General features: G+C 40.4%; 1 protein-coding gene across 1 annotated transcript in view; it reads left to right on the top strand.

Annotated features, from left to right (window-relative positions):
* The first annotated feature begins 4,180 nt into the window (after positions 1–4,180).
* The window catches only part of pde4d (phosphodiesterase 4D, cAMP-specific), a 153,267-nt gene continuing 132,196 nt past the window's right edge, over positions 4,181–25,251 (top strand). The window contains exon 1 of the mRNA XM_085367373.1: positions 4,181–5,133. Within this exon, the coding sequence (XP_085223499.1) occupies positions 4,835–5,133 (299 nt within the window). The 5' untranslated portion in view covers positions 4,181–4,834. The remainder of the gene's footprint in view (positions 5,134–25,251) is intronic.

The following is a 25,251-nucleotide window of genomic DNA, read 5'->3' as shown; positions in this document are numbered from 1 at the left end:
TACTAGGTATCCTTGAGCAAAATACTGAATTTCTCCTGATGTATTCATTGGACTGTGAGTGTGTGCTTACATTTTATACAAGGTGCTTTAGGCATAGAATAAAGTGTGAATGTGTGTGTGATTGGCTGAGTGAGGTTTTTGTGCTCAATCAGAGAGGAAAAGTGCCAAATACCAATCCGTTTATCACCACTTTGACTGACAGGTGGATACTGCTACAGGGGGCTTTAGACCATCGCTGTCTGATGTGTCACTTCTACTACTTCCAGTGGCTGGAACTGGAGTTTTTGTCCAAGGAGTAAAGATAATGAAGTTAGATGAATTTAAATACCTGGGGTCAAACATCCGAAGCACTGGACAGTGCACAAAACAGGTGAAGACCTTGGTGCAGGGTCCAGAGGGGTGATTTATAACAAAAGGATAGCAGAAAGAGTGAAGGGGAAGCTTTAAATGATGGTTTGGTGTCTGTGATGCTAACAAAAAGACTGGGGGACGAGGTGGAGGCAGAGTAGAAGGAGCTAAAATTTTTGTTGGGGGTGCTGAATGTGGAGCTCTCAGTCAGGAGAAAAGAGAAAGACCACAGAAGAGATTCACGGATGTATCGAAGGAGGACATTTAAAGGGTTGATGTGAGAGAGGAGGATGCTAGGGTTCGGTTGAGCTGAAGACAGATGATCCCCTAAAGGAAGGAGTTGAAAGACGAAGAAGAGGAAGAAAGGAACCTGAGCTCTTGATTCTCACTTTTTGTCATGTTTGGTGCCTATTGAAGCATTTCAGTTGAGTCATCTGACCAATAATATGGCTTCACGTGTGTGGCTGATTGTATTAACAAACTTACCAAGAACGGCTCAGTGAGAATTTTATTCAGCTGCTACTTTGCCCTGATTGTCAGGCATCTGTGTGTTATTTTGCAGCAGTTCGGCCCATCTTTTGTATACAGTTTACATTAAATACAAATTAGTGTGCATGGATTTCTTTTGCACATGAGCCCAACATGTTAGGAGCAAATCAACAAAAGAGCTCAACACCAGCTAACAGGTATTAATTAACTTATTAATATGAGAAAGAAAGTGTCTTAAAAGATTAAGTGAGAACAGCACAACAAGATCAGCGCTGGATATTAACTCAATACTGGATCAAATCAGCTACCACTCTATTGATTTTCCAGACACTAAAATGTCATCTCTGGAGTGTTATGTGAGAGATCAGCTGGAAATAAACACTTATTTATTTTTCATTTTATACACACACACACGTTATAGATACAGGCTAGAGATTCCACTTTCTCTCCCTTGATAACAATCCAATAGCAGTTCTGTTTTTTTCTTTCTTCATTAAAAGTCTGTACAGCTCACTGCGAGGAACTGATTGAGTTCATTCTCCTGGTTGTGAGGAAACATAAGCCTGCAACTTGACTTACTTTCCCCCCCCCAAAAAAAACATTTAAATGCAAATATTTTTTAGGCTAGCGCCAAATATAGTTATTACAGGAAGCTTAGATAACCATGTCATGATTAAAAATATGACTTAATGTAAATCAGCAAAGTGTGTCTGATAGAATCCTCCAGTACTAATAAGATCAGTATTGGAGCAATCAGGTGTAATCACTAATTACTGACCGCACTATACTTATCCCGTTCCCATTATCTCCTAGCGTTTTAATTCAGCACGAACAGAAAAGAAACACATATTGGGGGGAAATTGGCGTGACACGTGAAACAATCTAAGGATTCTAAATGTGCTCTAAAAAATGAAGGGAACGCAGTATACCAGACAGTCAGTTAAACTTCAGAGATAAAAACTACTTTCACCTGCTTTTGGTGGAAATCCAAGCAGGTGAACAGGTACACTGCCGAGACAACCACAACATAGCCCTCAAAAATTGAGTATTTTCTTCTCCAGTTTTGCTTTTTGTCATGTCCTTTTAACTGCCAGTAGCATGAGATGGTCCATGCAGCCCATTCAGGTTGCACAGGTAGTCCATCTCTCACCTTCCGGAGGGCACACCCACGCTTGCGATCTTAAAGTGGGTCGCTGTCCAACCACAGTCTCAAGAGTGTGGAGGAGATACTGTGATACTATGAGACAGGCTCTTATATGAGGAGAGCTGAGCAGGGTTATAGAAGGGTTCAACCCAGCAGCAGGAGGAGAAACAGAAGGAGCTACCAGAGCTCTAGAAAAATGACCTCCAGCGGACTACTCGTGCGTGTTTCTGACTAAACTGTCAGAAATAGAACAAAGAAGGTGGAATTAAGGCCTGTACTCACAGCCCACTAACATTTGTCCAAGAACATGTCATTTTATTTCTTTATTTTTGAGCACTGTATATATAAAAACATATATAAGATATTTAAACACTCGTGACCTGTGTTTAAATATCTTATATATGTATCCTGTGCCAGAAATGGCGCAGTGTGGTTATTGAGGTGGATGGCCAGAGGGGGACATTGTTTCCACATCTAATTGTCACTCAATCAGACCCTAGCTTGCAAACCAGTAAAAAGAAAAAGAAATCATATTTCTCTTGTTAGGGACATTTCAGTACAAACCCATTGCCATGCAGCATTCGATTCATATACTAATATTAATGGAAGACAGTTTTTTTATTAATACAAAAACAAATTTGTGCCAAATGTGTCACAGTGCATAACAATTACCTGTCTGCTTTTCTCTTTTAAGCATTATAATAAACCTTTGTGTGTCTGACTCATCCATTGTGCTACTTTAAAAACAATCTTACAAATAAAAGAATAATATACAAAAATTCTTCTGAAAAAGATCCACTTTGCTAAAACATCCAAAAACAATGTCCATCAAACATTCATGAAGGAGGTCAAGCAGGCGGCCAGTTAATGTCACAGATGTTTCAAGAGTGACAGCTGGGATAAACATTGATTCAGTTGCAGTTATTTGACTTTAAAATGTTCTGCTGTGTCAGTATTTTCATTATATCGACCAAAGGTTTTGTGTTGCTATGAGCAGTTCGGAGCTAAAGGGTTAAAAAAAAGAAGACGGAATCGAGGGTACAGTGTTATCAGCATTAGAGCATTGTGTATAATCCCTCTTTTCACAATTAAAACCACCCCGCCCTATAACTTGTAGCTTTTTAATATTTTTAATAACAGAGCATGCAGAAGATTACACATGGCTGTGCTGGCTACTGACAGATTTATGCGTCAACAGATGTTAGCTGTTTGCAACATTAGTGGGAAACATTTTATAGAGGGTTTGCTAATATTAGTCGGTATTGTGTTTCTTTAAGGTGACCCCAAATGCATGTTGGGATACTCTTATATGACCCTGTTTAGCAACAAAGCAATGGAAAGTAAATGAAATGGCTATAGCCTGTGGTTTAAGTTTCAGGTCAGTTCTTAGAGTGTATGTAGAGTATTTGGTTCTGCCGTGCGTGTTGTTGTAGGGTGTTTGGTTGGCTTAAGTAGGTAAACTTGGACGCGTACAAAGCAAGCACATGAGCTTCTTGTGTATGCATACATGGCAGGCATGTGCTCTTTATTCTCTCTCCTCTGTCCTGCTACCAATACTCTTACTCGCCACTTCAGTCTTCTCTCCCCTCGTTTCTCAGATTACATTTTTACGCTTAAGACTGGAGAGATGACAATCCCCACGCTGTTATTTTCTTGAGTAATGGGCTTGAGCTGCAAGGGAAGTGTGAGGAGAGGAAGGAAATAAAGAACTCTTCCCTGATAGTCCCCCTTTCCCTGAAAATGAAGACAAACAGAAGAGAGTCGGGGGGGATTTAACAAGGTGGCTGGATGTTTGCGCTCCCCTGTACCCTGTGGACATCACAGGAATGGTTTCATTAATTAGTGTGAAGGTGAACTTGTTTTACCTGCAGTGTGTTTAATGTCAGCTGCTATAAAAATGCTTCTCATTTTCTCATTCCATCCAGTGCATCTCCACAAAAACTGTTTCTGTGTGTGTGTGTGTGTGTGTGTGTGTGTGTGTGTGTGTGTGTGTGTGTGTTAAACCTAAATCTCATTTGGACTATTGTGTCATAAAACTGGTTCAGTGGTATTATATGATATAGCGGCTCTGCACAATCCCACCCCCTGATTTTCTTTCTTTTTTTTTTCCAATCATGGAGGTTTTTAGGGGAGGTACTTTGGGTGGGTCCCTCATGTTTAATGTATTATCCTGTTCCCTATATCCTGTCGCCGCTTTTTTCCAGCAGGGGACATGAAGACGGGAGACAGTGTTGTCAAGTCCGGATGCTTTTACGCATAACTCTGCGCCAAGTTACCTTGAACTGGTTTTGCACAAGTTTGCATCATTTGGGGAGACCATCCGTCCGTTTGGACCATCCTGTGCTGAACATCTCGCACTGCCGCAGCAATACAAGCACCTTGCAGAAATGGGCGTGTGCGGAGGAAGTGGGGAGCACTTGGAAACCAGACTGACCTGAGAGTTCTTTCTCGTAGCTTTACTCAGGGATACATCCCCAAAACTGCAGTTTAAAGGTCTTCCTCGTGATGCGTAAATGGATTCGTTTTTATCTCACTGCTTCAGTGTGTTTGCGCATGGTGTCAGCGATAAAGTTGATGGAGTTAAGCTCATTACGTGAGCTAAAAATCAAAAACTGGACGTGAAGCACCCGGGTAGCTAAAAAAGCAAAACAAAACAACAAAGTTGTCTACTTGCTTGTATTATTTGATTTTGTTTTATTAAAAAAAACCAAAAAACAAACAAACAAAAAAACACCTGAACTCGCAGCTGTTAGTCAACCTCCTGTAAGCTTTCCTGACTCATTCAACTTAAATGCTCCCAAAGTGTAGATTTCGTTTTTAAAAAACAATTTTATAACCAGCGTGGGGAGGAGGATGGATCCCGCCTGTGGCAAAGTGGGGACGGCGCCTCTGGTCGCTGGCGGCGGAACCGGCGTGAGTGCAAAGGCGCCCAAACATCTGTGGAGGCAGCAGAATCAGGCAGCGCTCTCTCCGCTCCACCACGCGCTGGTAGTGCGCAAGAACGACCGTGTAAGACAAAGAGGCTTTTCGGACACCGAGAGATACCTCAACCCGAGGAACATGGACCGGACTTACGCAGTGGACACGGGGCACCGACCCGGGCTGAAGAAATCAAGGATGTCGTGGCCGTCGTCCTTTCAAGGTCTTCGACGGTAAGGACAAAATATAAAAGGAAACTGCTTATCCTCGGCTTGTTTCCTTTTAATTCCCCCTCGATGAAGATGGGCGTTGTGTGGCTGACTGAGCGAAGAAGTGTTTCGGTTCTTATTTAGTCCTAACTTTGAGAAGGTTACAGTACATCTTTCTGCTTACACGGTGCTCGACCTCTGTTTTACATCACTTTTTTTGTAACATAAGGTCCCAAACATTTACTGCGCTGTAACGAGGAAGAAGATGGTGAATAAACTATATGCTATATGCCGTGCAGCGCTAAAGGGTTAAAAAGAAACAACGGACACAGTCTTATCGGTATAAACCCTCTTTGGCAATTATAAAACCACCTCATCCCATAACTTGTATCTTTTTAAATATGCTTTAATAACAGAGAGTACGGAAGATTACGCATAGCTGTTTCATTTGGGTCAGAAAGATGTGTCATACTGGAGAGAAGAAAAGCAAGAATAACGATGCAAAGAGAAAGAGTTTTTTCTTTTGGTTGTCACAAGCCATTCTCTCTGTTAATATCAATTAGGTGGTCTATATTTGGCACAATTGTCATTGTGTGGAATGACAAGAGTCTTGTGGGAGTCAGAGGCAGGCTTTAACCAAAGGAAGGTCACAGGAATTATTCATATATGATGTATCCTAAATATATTACACATATGCAACCTCCTTGTATCCCAAGTGTTTAGGGGTCTTGAGGGATGGGCTCCACTTAGTTTTAGTATCTCCAAGAAGCCCGGCGTTCATGACTGCATTTGGCACTACTCTGCTCTCGATAAGCAAAGTAGATATAGTAGAATGTCTTTGCTATATGATCACCACATCTTCTGAAATGACTCACTGCATGCGACAATATGGATAATCACAACACACGTGCTCTTGACAACTGCTGTGTTTTCACAGGCTATCCGCTATCCAGAGGAGCTACTGTAACAATGTTTGCTATAAGAATAGTTTTAGTGAATCTCGTCTGCATACAGACAGAGACACTAAAGCACCTCCGTGCTCAGACAGCCAGCCTGGTTGTGTGAGGGAAATGTTTCTGCTCTAATTACTCACATGTTCTGGGAAAGAGGGAGGGGAAAAAAAAGACCAAATGAAATGAAATCTGAGAAGGTCACCTCAGCTCTCAGGCTTAAGTGACTGCTGTGGATGTAAGTTTCTGTCAAATGGCTCGCTGTTTCCCTTTTTTTTTTTCTTCTTTCCTCCTCCTTTCTTTATAATTGTTGGTTTAGATATGAGTGATACTCGCCTGCAGCGTCCAGTCACCAGTCAGCTATAGAAAGCACACTGGCTCGTCTGGCCAGCCGAATGGTTCCTGTCACAAAGAGGAGAGGCTAAAGAGAAGGAGAGAGCGAGCGAGTGACAGAGAGGGGAAGGAAGGAGGGAGTGGTGAGAGGTGGTGGTGTGTGGGCCTAGTAAAACAACCGTGCAATGCTATGTTGAAAATATATTGATTTCAATTGCAAAAGAAAATGCACGCACACATTTGAAGATTGTTTATGCACCTTATACATTTGCTTCAGAAGGAAAATTAAAATTGGATTAACCCAAAGAAATTGAATTTCACACAGGTGGCTAATTACGCAAGAGGCACATTGCAGTCCAGCACATATGCAGGAACATTAACACAAAACCAAATCAATGGCCCTTGAACACCGCAGCCCATTGGACTGTTATTTGCACTTGGTCAATAGGCTCACGTAATTGGTTGTTGATTTTTGTGTGTGCTCAATGGGTTGCATGTTTTAGTAATTACTGATTTCAGTGTCTTCAGGAACTGCCCCCCCAGGGACCTTCATTCAGTGAACATGTCATTAGATGAACATCAGTCTAGATATATAATCGGATTATTACACCGTTTCCCAAGTGTTGGGCTTATTGTGTGACACAAAATATATTACAAAACACTCAGAAGACCAGCCTTGATGTATTACAGCACAAACAAATCTAATATAATTGTGTGCAATGAACATGAGATCTTGTTGCCTTTGAAATGGTTGCTTTAAAGACCACTCACTGCAAGGTCCTGGGTTTGAATCCATGTTGGCACAATTTCTGTGTGCATTCTTTCTGGGTCCTGTGGCTTCCTCCCACAGACGTTAGGTTAAGTTGATTGCTGATTCCAAACGGAGTATAGGAGTGAATGTGAGAGTAAGTGGTTGTCCAACTCTCTGTGTTAGCCCTGTGACAAAGCAGCGACCAGTCTAGAGTAGACCCTGCCTCTCCGCTTGTCCCCTCTTTGACCCTGAGTGGGATAAGTGGAAGAATATGGATGAGTTGCAGTCACCAATGCAGATTGACTCAGATTGATTGCAACACATTGGCAATCTGTCTGCATTTATAAATTAGTGGCCAGTTGTTTGCAAACCTTTGAAAACCTGTCTGAGAGTGATAGCAGTCAGTCCGAGTCGGACCGGGATTGGTTGGAGACAGATTGCCTCCCACAAGGTGACCTGTGCAGTCACCTGGCGATCGAAACAGGTCACCCAGAGGTCAAGGATGCTATACGCTTAGTCTCTCAATCTCTGTTGGTTGCCCCAACTACTTGGGGTTGTCGGCTAACAGCAAAAACATTCAATGCAACTATAGGCAATGTCTCAAGGCGGTTGCTGTCCCGTTCTTTACTCTAGTGTGACTGAGCTGTAAATGTTGCTTTAAATGAAACCAAACAGCACATGAGCACAAAAATACAAACATGTAAAATACATATTCTGCAGTTTCATTAAAACAACATTGCTTGGCATTGTGCATTTTTGATTTTGTCATTCAAACAGCAGTGTGTTTGCCCTCCTGGCATTTACTCTGATTTCTCTTAGAGCCTTTAACCGCCATTGTGAACATAAAACCTTCTCTAGGCTACTTGACAAGAAACACAGCTTATTTCTCCTGCAGGCTTAAAAGCTTTTCATTCTTCAGATACACTTATTGCTACATAGTGTTCATGTGTGATGCATGCATTATTTACCTATTTGATTGACGGTTTTAATTAACAAGGCTCCAGAAGGTCACACAAATTCACATGAAAATTCAGCAATCAAGTTGTTGCTGCGAGTCAGCTAAACAAGACGTGTTTCCTGATTGTAACAGACAGACATAAACAACTTCTGCGGCAGTGCCCCAGTAGAAAACTAATAAGAAGTGCCAGCTACTTGCTCAACACGTACAATTGATGTCAATCTTATGCAGAGAAAGAGACAGCAAATCTTTCAGTGAGAGGACTGTCGATGTGGCTGCGTGTGCCTGAGTAGCTGGTTTGGTGCGAGGTCAATCAGCCCCAAGGTAAAAGACATCACCCAAATGTGTCACAGTCTAGGCTAGGCTGGGCCTGGATGCTGCTCAGGGCTTCTGTGAGACCTCAGCTAAAATCTGGAGCATTCTTTGATGAGGAGATGGCATCTCTCCCATTCCTCTCCTGCTACTTGCCTGTCCCTGCCATGGGGACGCTACAGGGGGGTTATCTTTATCTTTAGAGATGTCAGTGAAGAGGAGGATAATGGTGCCTTCTTGCTGTACAATCACACAATTTAAGATTTGATGATTCAGTGGGTGGAAAAGCAAATGTCAAAACTGAAAGAAAAAACCCCCCAAAAACAAAACAGAAACATCTGAGGAGGGAAGTGAGAAAGGATGAAAAGTGCTTAATTTGGATATTTAGTTACTTCATCACTGGCTGGCAGATTGGAAACTCTATCTCTGTCCTCTACCTTTGCATTGTACTTAAAGGCCGCTGATTTTTCTCCAGCCAGTCTTCCTGCTGTGAATGCCATTACCAGTGAGGTTTTTAGCCACGACGAAGCATAACCCCCTGGCTGTGTCATTAGATCCCATGGGTGTTAGAGAGTGAAGACGGAACTGCTTTTCGGTACGTGGTTATATATAACCACTCACAGCCATAATCACAGGCATACAGTATTGTGCAGAAATTTTGAGTCACTCCTCATTTTTTTTTAAATATTTTGCTAGGAAAGTGGGAATAGGTGCAGCGATTTGAAATATAAAAATATAAATGGCAATGGAGCATATAAGGTAAAAACAGTATATTTGTACATTTCTAATGAGCATATTAAAAGTTAATATTTGGGATAGGGTTAATCTTTATTCTTCATCTCAGCCTGGACTCTCGTAGACAAGCTTGTAGATTTTTTTAAGTAGTCTTCAGTTGTGGTTCTCTGGGCTTCCTGGAGGACATTCAACTCTCTTCTTTGTATTTTGCTTCCTGTTGGTCCGTTCTATGTCAGGATGATCCCACACTGCTTTAAGAATGTTGAGGTCCAGACTCGGCGAGGACAAGCCGTGACTCATAGTATTTCATAGCATTAGTGTTTTTCCAGGTATGTTTTTACTGCTTTAGTTGGGTGTTCGGGATCATTGTCATGCTCTCCCGATGTCCTCCGTACATGCTGAGAATGATTTGAACCAAAAATTTCAAATTTGCACTCGTCTCTTCGTAAGACATCATGTTCAGTCCAGTTGTGCAATCTGGCATACCTCAGCCTTTTCTCTGTGATTCCCCGAATCCTTCCATTGAGAACATTTCTGATGAGACTTCAGTGAACAGGTGAAGTATTAAATACGAGAGATGCATGTCTCAGGTCCTGTTTCTTAAGGGCATGACTTTCATGTCGGTCACTTGATCTTTTATCCCCCACTTGTCCAGCTTTCTCTGATTTTATAAGGACACACTGTAAACCATGTTTTCAGCTAATAGCTCTTTGAGAATCATCTTGTTGGTGTAAAAAAATTAATACTTGTAAAACTGTGTTATCCTTGTCAGATTTTATAGATTCGATGAAACAAATGGTGACAATTAGGGTTTTTTTTTTTTATACAGACGGCTAAAGATATAATTTAAAACTAGTTCTTTATTAAGTTGTCTATTGTGTGTAGACACAAGAGTGGTTAATTTCTTGAGTTAGGTGCCTTTTTTTATTCTCGAATCATTTGTAGGTCAGGGTTAAGCAGCTTTAAATAAAAAGAAAAACATTCTTCTGAAAATGATCAAGGCCGGGATTAAAATAATTAAAAAGCCTGGTTTTCACTCTGTTTCTCAAAACCTTGAGAAACAGAGTCCAGAGGCCAAGCTTTCTTGAATTACAAGAAAGTCTGGCTTATTGAAAACAAAATATAAAGAAATAAGGGGCGATTCCAGACTTTTGCACAGAACTTTACTGCACATGCTGTTGTATTGTCACAGTAGACATCTACTGCAAGGCTTTTGTCATCCAGGAAGATGTCTAGAACATGTTAATAAACACACTAGGAACTGGGTAGTAAACTTTCCATTAGCAGAGATCAGCATCAGACATGGCGTGTCTTGGGTAATTAAATGGGGCATGAGTGAAATGCACTCTGTATGATTTTCTGCTGTGTTTCATGTCGCAGAATGAAAGGCAGGCAGAGCTGATAATTACACGAACGCTAAGCCCTTGTCTGTGACTTGCCGACCTACTCAATCGTACAGAAATGGAAGGTGTATTGAGTTTACCCTTCGGATCAGCTTTGTGATTTACCAAGGCTTTGAAGGCTGAGTATGTGCATTAGGATCTTATATAATGAAATATCTCAGACAGCCCTTTGCATGCATATAGAGCAGGTTTCCTAACACATGCAGTCACATGCATGCTTAATTAAAGGAATATAGTGAATGCCCATGTAAATGCATCCAAATAGTCATAAAACCATAGGAAATTGTAATTAAGGTGGAGATTTTCCTTACCACCAGTTTTCTCTCATATACACTTTCAACCCATATCTAAGTCATGTTATTTGTCTAAGCGTGAAGTGAATAATGCCTGAATTTCACTGCTGTTTTCCACGAGTGTTTGGGATTATACTTAGGCCTACTTTTTTAACCTCTTCCTCCGCAGAGTGTTGTGGCTCCCAGCTGTTTGTTATAAAAATACATGGGCATTAATTGAAAGTTGCGAAGCAGGACACATTGCACCAAACATGCCAACGTCTACTATTCTGTATAAAATAGATAAAGGATTTGTTATTATAAACTTGATATAGACATTCAGGAAAATGCTCAGTATATAGGATTATTTTCGATACTTCAGGGGAAAAATGACAAATTAAGAGGTATATTTGTTTATAAATCAAGATCAGAGCAATGCTGGTCCGTAAAAATGTACTCAGCTATAGCCCTGTTTATTACCTGTGCCTCTGGTGACTTGGGACCATACTTCCATTGCCGATCAAATATTTGCTAAGGTGGACTGCTGCCACTTCTTCTGATAGACTGTCCTCGAATTCAGTCAGGAGCATAAAACTTTTTAGACACATCTAATTAACACTGACCGTCAACATTACAGGTGGGCAGGACTGATAACATTTGCCCCAACTTTACCATTTTATTAGTCACCATAACATTTATTATACCTGTTTCATTCTTCAATACTGAATATTTGTTTGATAACAGGATTCAGTATACACACTGCTTGAGGTACCTACGATACTAAAAACAAAGTAATAATAATTCATAATTCTGTATCAAAAAACATTGATTCTTGTGACATCTCTAATTTGTTGTGCTATTTTTCTCATGATAAGATATGCTGATATGTTGATAAGATATTCAGCTGAAAGGCTTTAGCGTAGCTAGATGGAGTTTTTCAATCTCAGCTGATTATAAGCAAAATGAGACTTACTTTATTTCAAAATCCTCCCAACTGTCTCTCATCCATATAGCACAGGTCTTCCCATTTTGATCTCAGTGTCTCGTAGCTGTAACTCTTTAACAAGGCTGACAATAGAGGGGTACATTACAAGTCTAGTGGCTGTTGCATTTTTTCTAGGTTTTAAGGCAACATATATTTTCTTTTCATTGGACTTGAATATATATGAAATGGTGTGTTGATTCCAGCATACTGTATTTTTGTCCCTACAGTAGATGCTTTATTTAATAGCGAATGGAGCTCTGAAGCATAGAAATGCAGCGATTTTCGACAAATGACCGGTCAGCCTCCTCTGATGCTTTTGTTTTCATGACAACAAAAAACTGCGTCAGTATGTGCAAGCAATTTTGATGTCACAATAAGTGGTTGCCGGAATTGCTTTCTGTGTTTTCAGGTTAAGACCAACATTTCTGAATAAAACATAATGCATCTATGCCTAATCAAGCCTGCAGTTTTAGAGGGAAAGTGGATTGCACCCTGTTTATTTTTTTCTTTACCAAAGCAAATGATATTTAAAATTAGCAGGAAAAACTGGAAACATGAATATTTAATGCAAACATCCATTATGGAAATGAATGATAAAAACGTCCCGCTTCAGGAAAATCATTTATTTATGGTTTTGACACTGGACAATGTTCAGATTGTGGCTCTGGGGGAAAATGCTTTGTAAAGCTGAGGAGATTTGCTGAAATGGTGAAACTCAAATACAAGCAGAGCTCAACAGTGTATGAGAAGTGGAGGAGACTGGTCATCTAATTTTTTACCAGCAGGAACGGCCATTTGTTATTCATAGCCCTCCCCTGGCTCTTTTGCCTTCGCTGGTCATCTGCTAGGCTAATAAAATGCTTGAAACCCATTTTTGAAGGACAGCCTTGTAAGGGGTTACAAGCCAAAGCCACTCCAGACTGCCGGCTTGATGCTGGGTGATTTCCTGAGCACTTGGCTGGCTGTGCTGTGCTGATCATGTTACACATGATGGTAATAAAGAGTGTTGCTGGGCTAGCAACTGCTCTAGTCTAAGATACGCTGATTGCTTTTAGACGGACTGTGCAGAATTTTCAGTTGTTCATTATTTCTGTCAGGATGCAGTTTAAAAAAAACTGATAAATTCTGAATTTTAATAGAATACATGACAGCAAAGCATTTTTAAATGTTAGTAATTCCTTAAATAAAGACTAAAAAGATGCATTTTCATCAAACTGTGTTTCAAGTTCTGGTGACCAGATTCTCTGTGGTGGCAGTGAGATGCTTGTCATCAGTGAGTATGACAGCAGTGTTGTTTAGAGCTCTAATCTAACACAGCTCCAGTGGCAACAGAACCCACATTCAGTGATTTTCTTGGTGATCTCACTTATTGTATTTGGAGCAGTGAAGCTGGGTTTATGCCGCTGACTGGCGTACTGGTCACTTTTGGTGTTACGGTTGGTTGTGCACCTCCCAAGTTTTGCACACAGTAGCTCACCTGGTTCATATCCAACACTGACAGACTGGAGGCGCCAGTGTGTGAGCAGGTCTGTCTCCGGAGGGCATTTGTGTCATCAGCAGGGATTTGTTCGTACTCGCGCTGCACTACTGCATTAGCTCTCATCAAATTGATCCACAGTAAGGGACGGTAAGAAATTTTTGGAAACTTGAACAGCAAATTTGAAACCAATAACGAGCATACGGATTTCCAGATGGCACAAAGGGAGGGAGATTGTTGCGACAACTCGCAAAAGTCATTTTTGCAGAAAACTGTGGAACAAACCCCGACTGTGATTCGATGACGTGCGCTGGCACCTGTCATTAGAAGACGACTCCGGCAAAAGTCTAAAGTTGAATTGCAAAGGGTACAGCACTGTGTTGTTGGCAAAGTTTGCATGTGCAGTGACCATATTGTGACAGATAGTAAGATGGCAGTTGCCATCTGCTTGAGAAAATGGATTTTAACTAAACAAAGGCAGGGGCACATGTGGCATGGGCACGCTCACAAATGCTGCTGATTTAAGGACATAGCTTCACCATGATTTACAGTTACTCTCCTGTTTTCATATCTTCGTCTATTCTCTTTTTATGTGTCTCTTGCTCCACATATGCTGTATCTATATATGTATATACATCTATATATTGTTTTCTCCCTTCTTTTTTAAGCATCCTTTTCTTGGCTGATATGCCTCTGAGCTCCACATGTCTCCTGTCACATCTATCAACTTTTATCAGTAAGCCTGCCACACACACGTGAGCTAACCCGCAATTGTCATGAAATATGAAAGTAGCCCTGCTGTGGCTCTTCGCCATCTTAGCAACCAGCTTCCACTAGCTCTACTTTAATCTTAACAAAGGATAAATAAACGAGCCACATTTTCTTCTAAATAGCTTGGGTACTTCTCTATTTGCATTACGGGAACCACTGTGGCTTAATTTTGTAATAAAAAACTCCTCCATTTCTCTTTTGAACCAAATCATTTTCATCATCAAGAAGCAATTTTAGGTATTTTTATGTATTTTATTTGATATTCTGAGTAGCAGGCAGGAAATGAGAGACGAAATAGAGAGAGGGAGAAATAGGGAACGGCATGCATAAATGTCACTGACCGGGCTTGAACTGGTATTTTATTTATTTATTCCTTTACTTTTATCGTTTGGTTTTATAGAGACACTGCACAATTAAAAGTAATTGGACCAAAGTTAGCGTGCTGGTAATTTGCGTCCATTGTACCTGGTCAGGTAGAAGAAAAAGGCAGCAGAATAACTACAGCTATATATAAACATAAACAGCACAATGAGAAAAACACATCAGTGCACGTCCATGAATGAAATCCATATGATAAATACAACAGATGCAAAGCAATCAGAGGTTACAACGTCTGTATTAATTGTAAACATGGAAAGCTTGACGATTCTCAAATTTCTGTTGGTATGAACTTCCACAGTGCCACTTTAATCGAGGTATGAGTTCTAGTCCTAGTTTAAAATCAGTCATTATGACTGCATCAAGTCATGGCATTACTATATGATTCTTGATTTTACCCTAACTCCTGAGCCACTTCATCATCCCTGATTAAGACTCAATAATATGAAGAAATCCACCGGCCAGTTTTTGGTCACTTCTTCAGCTATGCAATGCTAGGGTTGATCACCTTTTTGCTTTTAAAACTGGATTACATTTTTCGTGGCACAGATTCAATAAGAAGATGGAAACTTTTCAATGAGATTTTGGTCCATATTGACATGATATCGTCACATAAATGCTTCAGATTTGGTGGTTCCACATCCATTATGCATTTCTCCCGAGATCTGATGACTGTGAAGACCGTTTGAGGACAGTAAAACCTCAGCTATGTTCAAAAAACCAGTCTGAGAAGATTATGTATATATATGTATATATTGTACTATTCTTAGTTAGCGTATTGTCTGTCTTGTCTTAATGTTGGTTTAAAATGGAGCACTGTAACAAAAAATAATTTCCCCCAGGGATCAATAAAGTATTCTGATTCTGATTCTGATTTGAGCTTTGTGGTATTATCCCCCTATCTTGGTTGTAAATTTATTTGAGTTAGTGTTGCCTTTCTATCAACTTAAAGCAATCAGGCATTTTTCCTCTGACCTCTGGCATCAACAAGGAATTTTTTGTCCAGAGAACTGCTGCTCACTGGAAAAAAATCCCCGTAGATCAGCACTTTCTGAAACACTCAGACCAGCATGTCTGGCACCAGCAAGCATGCCATGATCAAAGTCACTTAAATCACCTTTATTCTTCATTCTAATGCTCAGTTTGAACTTCACTAGGTAGCTTTGACCATGTCGATGTGCCTTAATGGTGCTATGTTGTTGGCTGATTAGATATTTGCTTTAATGAGCAGTTGAACACCTAATGAGTACCTAATGAAGCATCCAGTGAGTGTATATTACTCTGTTTATTACCCATAAAAGTCAGTTCACTATGAATCACACATTTCACTTATGTTCAGAGGCCTTTTGTGGGCTCCCTCTGACCTCGCCTAAACTCTGAAAGCTAAGCGTGGCAAACTCTTGCTATTGATTAGATGCTGAGTAGTTGAAATTAGGTTGCATTTATAGATTTTAACATAAGCATCTTAATAAGATCAGATCCACAAGATAGAGGAAGAGAAGTCTGCATCCTCCTAATCCAGGCTTCCATTCATCTTATTCAGACCCTTGAGGGCACATGGCTATCGTGGAGGCATAAATCGAATGTATTGCCTCTTTTGTAGTACACAGTGTAGTTTATATAGTCACAAAGCAAATGAATTAAATTTGCAACTGGGGGTGGTGGTAGGAGGGGGCATCAACAGTCAAGTTACCGCCAAGGCTGGCTAGCAGGTGTGAAGCAGTTTTTTCGGTGTACAGTCGTAACAACCCTGAAGAAAAACAAGGTCATCTGCTATTTGCATTTTAGTTTCCTTGAGACAGAAAAAAGCAGCCCATCTGAGTAGCATGCATAATTCATGGTTCATCACTAGTGGCAGTGATAGTGGTCGTCTTCCGGGAAGGGAATGGAACCACTGGTTTGAAAACTATAAATAAATAAATAAAACTTTAAAATGTTTTTTTCTTCTTCCTATATGTGTTATATGCAAAATTATGGCTGTGACCTCTAAAGCGGTATTCCATTTAGAAATGATGCTTCATTTTCAGAGTTCACATTTAACTTGAATCTTTGCAGTATGACTGTGACATGCTTTCTGTAATGGATACTGGCTCTTGGGTTTAACTTTCAAGCGTATAATGTGTCTCTGCTTAAAACTGTAAAGGTTTTTTGGTGCAGTTTAAAACTGTGACTCATGAATTGGATTTGAATTCATGTCACTTGAGGGATTTGACTGGCTAATGAATGGGCCGGGACAACGTGCTTATTAATGGGAGATGGATTTCATAGGACTCCATGGGGAAGGATGGAAATGCTGGCCTTGACCACTCCTATTACAGAGCCATTAGTGGATCTCTTCACATTTTGTACAATCTCTGCACTTACATCATCATCAGAGACAAAATGTGACCCAGTAGGATTATTCAGCTTTCCGGTGTTAGAGCTGAAATGATCTTTACAAAATCGTTGTCTTTGCAGATCTAAATCTGAAAAAATGTCACTGTTGTAAATGAGTTGTACATTTTAACTGTTAATAAGGTTTAATTTTGCCGAGTGTTAAGGATAGTTTCTGCAGGAAGGTGATTTTAAAAAAATATCTTCAATGTGGTCAGTGGAGGCATGAAATAACATTTATGGAAACCAAATTTAGCCATTTAAAATGGCTAACGATGTTCTGCTGGCAACCTTGCATCTGTGAACTCCTTGAGTGCAGAGCCCTCCCAAACCCCCTTGCAAATACTGCTTGAATAACATGACAAAGAGCCGGAGGTTGGTTGACACGGGGTGTGAACATCCCAATTCCCAATCCGAGCAAGCATCCGTCAGATGCGCTCGAATAATTCTGATCCATCCATTTGTGCTGTGACCTCCTTGACATCAGTCTGATCCTTGCTTTTTGAAGTCTAACTCCAAAGATAGGTATTTTGTCATATCAAAACATGTCAGTGTGACTCCCGCAGAGGGTGGCTAAAAACCACAAAAGGGCTTTAGCTTTCACCTTTCCCAGGCTTGACACTTGACAGGACGCCATCAGCCGCCTGTTCATAGGCAAGCTGAAAGCTAGGCCTTGTCTGTCAAAGTTACAGGACGTCAGTATTATGAATACTGATGAAAAATCTTTAAAAATGAGTGAAGCGTGCAAGCCATGTTACACATACTACTGACACTGAGGTCCAATCGTGCCTTAAATATCATGCTGTAGTATGAAATAGATCTGTCCTATTTAAGGCGAATTATAATCTGCTTGTATTTTTCCTGGATGCTTCCACTGAAGGTCACCTTGCTCATTTGGGAAATAGTCACCATGGCTACATTAGTTAGAGGGGTGCGCTGATTTCATTAGAGATGAGATCTCATGAGGATGCTTGGAGGACAGTGAGCACAGTGCAGGAAATAGGAACATGGGGAAATTATCTGTTGGAGAGTAGGCGGAGATGGGCAAGTTTTTGTCTGAAGCACTTTTCATCTCTTTTACCCTGTGCTAGCATTTTAAATATACTCAACCTTAAAGTTTTTCAACTTTAAGACTTGGAAGGGGATGCCAGCAGCAGTCTTCAGGGTTTAGCATTTTTGGGTCTACAGCTAAATTATTTTTTCCCCCATGCAACCATACCCTGTGCCAACAGATTTTTAATTAAGTTGCTCAGGTTATCATTTTCTCCAACAGCAGGAACACAGGAACATGAGTCAGAGCTGTTCAAGCTAAAAATGAAATCTACAAAAGGTACCCAGCAGAGACTTGAAACACTGATAGTGCTGTGGAGTGATGTTTTTACCAGTAGGTCCCCACTTTGTTTTTACTGTGTAACTGCTCAAGGGCATATGCACGTCCACATTTTGAGCTTGCAAAACACTCGCTGGCCTTGCATTTCATGTTATTCTACTTATCAGCATTGGTGCCTGTGATGTACAAAGAAGCATCAGTGAAAGCAAGAAATCTTAAAGTGGAAGTTTTTTTTATGAGGAAAACAAAGTCTGGGTTCACTGAAATTACACCTGCTCTTGAACCAAAACATTAGCTCTGAGAATTATATATATATTTTTAAATAAATTCTTACTGTAGTCTTTGTAATGAAGATGTTCTTCTTTGCTACAAAAGAGAGAAAAAGAGAGAAACAAAGCAGAGAGCAGTCGAACAGAGAGAAACTAGTTCAACCGTACATTAAAACCATTGTGGAGACTGCTGAGCTGATGGTAAGCAATTTGTTCATAGACAACATCAGCTCTAAACAAAATTATTAAAGAGCTAATGATTTGTTGCTGTTGTTAGATAGGCTTCATTCAAGGTCGTCAGTGACTGCATTATTTCCTGAGGTTTGTTGTAAAAGGGTTTTCCCAAATCTATGTTTTTAGGATTGGCTGCTGCAGTGCTGTTCCAAGGAAAAAACTCTTAGCAATGGCAGTGAGTTCAGTTTTGGTGAAGATATAGAGGGATAAGATGGAAGTATCCAAAAGGACCAAAAAAGCTGGAAGAAGAAGAAGTGAATGATTACAGGATTCTTTCCTTGGTTAAACACCAAAAACTTTCACAACATCTAGCCAAGACAAAAACACTGTCGAGGAGGTAGATGTGTCATTGTCAAAGATCAAGAGATGCCTTCATGAGTATAAATAGAGTGTTTACAACACAAGTAGAAAACCACTGGTTACACTCAAGAACAGGAAAGAGATATTTGACTTTGCTGGAAAACAAAGATTAACTTGTATCAGGATGACGGAAAGAGAGAGGTATGTGGGAGTAACATGCCACATCACCACATCATCAGACACGATGGAGCCAATGTTATATCATGGACATGTATGGCTGCTAGTTGAGCCGGTCACTAGTATTTATTGATGATGTGACTGTAGACAGAAGTAGCAGGATGAATTGTGAAGTGTACAGAGCCACGTTGTCTGATCAGATCAAGTAAAAAATGCAGAACTGATCAGTGTTCACAGTGCAAGTAGAGAATGACCCAAAGCACAAGAGTTTCCCAAGGCAAAGGAATAGGATATCTTTCAATGGCCAAGTCATCTGATATCAACACAATAGTGCATGCTTTTCAGTTACTGAAGACAAAACTGAATGCAGGGTGACCCACAAACGAGCAGCAGCTGAAGGTGGCTACAGTAAAGGCCTAGCAGAGCATCTCAAGGGAGGAAACACAGCCTTTGGTGATGCCCATGGGTTCTAAACTTGAGGCAATTACAGAAACTGTGCAGTTGTTGAAATACTTTTAGTCTTAAATGTATGTCTAAAATGGTAAATGGCCTGTACTTGTATAGCGCTTTACTAGTCCCTAATGACCCCAAAGCGCTTTTACACATCCAGTCATCCACCCATTCACACACTGGTGATGGCAAGATGACAGAGGCGAGGCTGCCGAACACTAGCGCCATCGGGCCCTCTGACCACCACCAGGCAACGGGTGAAGTGTCTTGCCCAAGGACACAACGACCGAAACGGTTCAAGCCGGGGCTCAAACCGACAACCTTCCGATTACAAGGCGACCACCCAACTCTTGAGCCACGATCGCCACACATGTCTACTAACATCAATCTCTCTTGTGGCCAGTTTGCCAGGCTGTGGTTTTCATGCAAGCAGGGATTCCCTGTTATTTTTGCCATACTCAATTGTTCTTCCATGTATGGCTGCGTACACGGCTAGGGAAGTAGTCAGTCACAGTTGATTTCATTATTTTCTAAATGCAGCAGCATTAAAAAATAGACACACATCTGCAGGGCATCTTAGGGAACTGGATGACTGTGGCCTACTTCCTTCCTTTCCCTCCGGAGTTCCCTACTTGCCTGTATGCATCTACGTCATTTTGCGCAAGATGACTCAAGGATTAACTGTACCTTAACAGATATATTTCAGGAGCTGCAGGGTTCTGAAAGTGTTAAAAAGAAAGCTGGAAATGCTTAATTTATCTTGACAATGTGAGACACAACTCAGTTTTCTCCACTGTTCATTTGACTAAATATGATAACTAAATGAATCTGAATATTTATCTATACATTTTCGTACCAATAACATTCATAAATATATATGTACAGGTATCAGGAGAAAGCACAATACTCATGACTTGTAACCTGTATGAGGTGCGCGGTGTATTTACTCTTTCATTTCATCATATTTTTGTGGACTTCAGGAAGTTTCTGGGCTGCAGCTTTTCGTCATGAGCCAAATCCCGCGCGCGGGTAGTCAGGGTTTTATAAAAAATTAACAACCAGAATTCAGAATTTATCACTTCTGGTCTCTCATTCACACTCACATGCACACGTGTAGACACACACGACGTACAGGATGAACTGTGTTTTTCAGCTGCATTCACACAAATCCTGGCATGCAGTAGCTTCCCGCAGGGTAGAGTGTGAAGGTGCGAGTTTGTTTATTCGCGCCTCGAAATGTAACTGCTGCAAAACAATTGGAAGATGTTCAAGCTAACGAAGATCCCTCATCATGCAGTCTTCAGCTGTGCGCTCACTAAATGCAAAAGGACTGTTGTCTCTATAGCATTATGTTATGCTGACCAATCAATGTGCTCTAGACTCCAGATTAAATTCACCATTGTCCTGGAATGTATCCCAGTTGACGGCAGTCGAGATGTGGAATATATTTTGGACAGCTTGCCAGTCCATCACTGTGCAAACAGAGAGACAGAGAACTGCACACACACTTGCATCCACATTATGGCCCATTTAAAATCATTAACCTAACATGCATGCAAGTCTTCGGAGTGTGGGAGGAAGCCAGAGTGCCTGGAGAGAATCCAGGCAAGCACAGGAAGAACCTAGAAATGTCGTGAAGTGACAGGACTAAACACACCACTACCATGCTGCTTTGTGTTTTTAAAGGTAGAGTGGAATATGACCTTAAAGTACCTTAACGATATTTTGTCCCTCAGCGTTTTCTGCACTCACACAGCAAGGTTCTGCTTGAGGTTACGGATGAGTTGACAGTCTGAAACCACACTATTCTCATACAGTGGGTGTGCTATAACAGACTGAAATGTCACCTATTTGTCTTCTTTTGTCATGCTCCATCTGTCTTTTGTCCTTACTATCAGGACTCACAATAGCCACAAATGGATGATGTGAACGTTAAAGAAGAGGCAGCGTAAAAAGAGAGCAAATCATTTTTATGCCCATCACATTGTTAAAAATCCAGTACATACCCTGTAAATCAATGATAGATCTTACAGGAAGCTTTAGTACATTTCAGAACTTCAGACAGCTTTGCTATATCTACAATCAAATAAATGCTTCAGTTGTGCACTGCAGTGCGTTTTTAAATCTGTGAGCAGCACAGTTTTCAAATAATACATAGAAAGTGTGCCATAATGAGTGAGGTATATCCTCTAGCATATTTCCCCTGAGCCAGTATTTAATAAGGCTGTAGGTCTGAGCATCATATTGAATAACTGTTTGCCATCATCAGATGGGATTCTCTGATGATATAAAAACTGCAAACTTGACCATACTCCTGCACTAAAGGCGCTTCCACCAGACCACCTTCAAAGGTACTGCTGACTTTCTGGCCTATTCTCCCAGGTGAAAGTCCTCTGCTTTACGCATTGTGCCACCACGCATTAGTTCTTCATTCAGTTTTTTTTAGCCTTTATGCTGCATTTCTGAAGAGACCAGTGGTAGTCTTTTGTCATGTCCTCAAGAGGTACAAGCGTCTACCTTCCTCTGAACGCAGTGGGACTACAGTATGCTAAAAGGTTATTATGGATTTCTGGCTAATAATGTCAAAAAAAATAAGTGCTTTTTACACCAGCTTTAATATCACGGACTCATGCATTGTCGTGACTGGAATGAGTAGCTATAAAAATACGACCTTAGATTTCCTTCCTTTCACTCCAAAGATAAATTTCAACATTAATATAAAAAAGAAAACCTCTGAAGCACAGACGGTGCAGTGGGACAGAAAACCCACCAATTCTTGACTTATTTTATTGTGGCGGATATGACCGCCTTCTTTGTTTCTGTGGTGAAATCTGATCTGTTTTTACCGCGTCACTGATCCAGCTACGGCAGAGATCGATTGGGTGATGTTTAATGTGCATTCCATTTAACTTTTGTTTTTCCACAAATAAGTAGTGTAATATATCCTAATCCGAAATCGTATACCAAATTGGGGTGGAAATTATGCGTGCGGTATTTCTGGTTGTGGCTCAATTGGACTTGAAAGTGAATGTGCAGACAGTTTGATGGTGACTGAGATTTACTGAGCTCTAAATCGGGTGATAGAGTGGTGGTGCTATTGCTGCTTTAATAAGCACATTTTGTCCGTGCTTTGATGATTCAGAAAGAAGCGTGCTTTTTCTCTTTTTTCGTGGTGAGTTACATACCAAAAGAAATTGCAAGACTCTTGTCCGGAAGAGGCGTTTTAGAAGTTCTCTAAATTCAAAAGTCAGGGTTGACAGCTTTCAGGCGAGGAAAGAATGTACTCACAACAGAAATGGAGACAGGAAAGAGCTGTCTTAGTTAAAATTTTGTTACTTTTATCCAGATTTCTGCCGTCTGCTTTAATTGGGAGCATGTCTGAACAGCGGCAAATGCTCTCTATTGTAGACAGCAGAAATATAAAGAATTAAGAAGGTCAAATATTGATTTAATAAATGTGTTGTTTCATGCTGGCAAAGTGAAAGAACCACTGGAGGGGTGTCTGGGTTCTATAATTGGAAATTGCCTTGTTAGTGGTGTTGCTGCGCAGAGGGAAGTTGACTGGCTGGGCAGAACATAACACAGCTGATGGTAAAACTTTGGTTCTTTTCATACAAAGAGCACCTTGTGCTTGTGTTGCACATTTAATGTGCAACTTTGTAACTCGTTTATGGCTCCTGAGAGAAAGACAAGTTCATAGATGTTTCCTATGAAAAGGCATGTAATCATTTGTCTTGATGCATGCTCAATCATCCAGGTAAGTAAACACCACAATCTGTTCTTCTGTCTCCAGTAGCCTCACTTTTCCACAGTATTTGTATTCTGGTTATATCGAGAAATAATTACGGCATTCTAAAATTACGCCCATCATATTGTATTAAGTTGGTATTAATTACTAAAGATCAGGCAATGGACAAAACTGTTTTGGACTTCAGACTCTATTTGGCACAGTTAGCTGTGTGGAGTGTAGAGGACCAAAATAATCCATCGACTGGCAAACTTTAAAGCTGATATTCCAGTCCAAAATATAAAAATGTAACACAGAAACAGAAGAAACAGAAAGTTCAGAAATCACTAAGGAGCTAGAGAGTTGGAAATCTGATACTCTATGAATTCAAGCAAGAGTTTATATTCAAAGAATAAACCATGTACCTCCGCGGATGCGGCAGAGGACAAAGGAAACACAGTACTATATTGTATATACAGTTTATACAGTATAGTGCTGTATGTACACCTGCGAGGTGTGAAATGAGAATGAAGCTGAGCATAAAGAGAAAAAAAACACAGATGAGAACTATCAGGATAGCCATGCAGTAAGAAGTAAAGCACAGACAGCACAGGAAACTATCTTTCACAGGAAATGACCAAAAGAGACACATTAGGAAACACGGAGACGAGAAAAGTCACACCAAACGTGAAGACAGAGGCCAGGGAACACTGGAGGACGAAGGCATTAACACTGAAAGACTAGACAGGAAGTAACACATAGGGAAACACTGAGGGAACTAAGCACACAGGAAATGACCAATTCAAACGTAAGCTGGAGCTAAATAAAGACTAAGGACTCAAAACTAGGACTAGAAGATCCTTTAAACTCTCTAAATAACATAAATACCAAACAATGAAGAAAACTCACATGAAAAACTCTCTGAAGCTCTAGTGTGCAGGAAAACCTAAACAGAAACCCTAACTAAGATACATTAACAAAGCTCAATGACAGCAAAACACTGTTTAGAGCACCTTTAGTGGCTGTGAAAACGTTCTCATCTGAAATCTGGGACAAAGTGAAGAACATTCAGTAGAAGAGGAAGAGGTGAAGTGCACCAATACTGAGAGAGATTAATTGTTAAGAGGCAAATTCAGTCACAATACTCAAATCTGAAATGTGTCATCCATTTTAATGATTAAACAGACGAATAATGGTTGAGTGGGTGTGAATTAGATTATATGTCATGTGTTTTTTTAGATTTAATATGAGCAGAATTGCCCTCGTGAGCTACTTGAATTTCAAGAATTATGAACAAAGCCCAAATTTCATTACAGTAGGTAATTTTAAAAAATGTCTGTAAAACAAATAACATTGTTAGGAGGTGACATTGATAAAATATTTTGCCAGATGGCAGGGAGCAATATATTCAAATAAATTGAATATATATCGAATATATTCGATTGAATGTTATTGTTTTTGGTTCCAGTGCTTGGTTCACCCACCATAGGTTACTGCCTCTGATATGCTGCAGATAGTGTACTTGTATTTGTAGTTGTGCTTAAGATTGAAATCACTGCTAACCGGTCTAAAATGAATCCAGACGTGTGGCTAGATACACACGTAAGCATGCACTTTGGCTCTCTATTTACACGTAAACGGTGTTTTGGATCACTGAAATCTCAGGTATGAAAAACTCCTGCCAGCATGGACGTTCGAGATGCGCTCTGACATTGCTTCATATTCTTTATTGACGTCAGACTGTGTTATATCACAGCCTGTTGCTTTGGCATGTTCTTGATAATGCTTTTTGAGTTTTTATGTGGACGGGCATATTTTTCAAAACTGACCTGGAAAAAGTTTTGTAAAAAATACCCGTGTACGTGTGAATGTAGTCTCATGGTCCCATGACTAAAAACCTGAAAACTGTTGGGTAAACACTCTGTTATTTTGGAGAGATGCACAAATAAATTGCCCC

This window comes from Diplotaxodon limnothrissa, linkage group LG12 (genome assembly GCF_057381915.1).
Source record: "Diplotaxodon limnothrissa isolate DT_005_m linkage group LG12, D_limnothrissa_male_GT1.1, whole genome shotgun sequence".
In the NCBI taxonomy this organism is placed as follows: Eukaryota; Metazoa; Chordata; class Actinopteri; order Cichliformes; family Cichlidae; genus Diplotaxodon; species Diplotaxodon limnothrissa.
The sequence above is the reverse complement of the archived record's forward strand: the minus strand, read 5'-3'. Positions and strand labels throughout refer to the sequence as shown.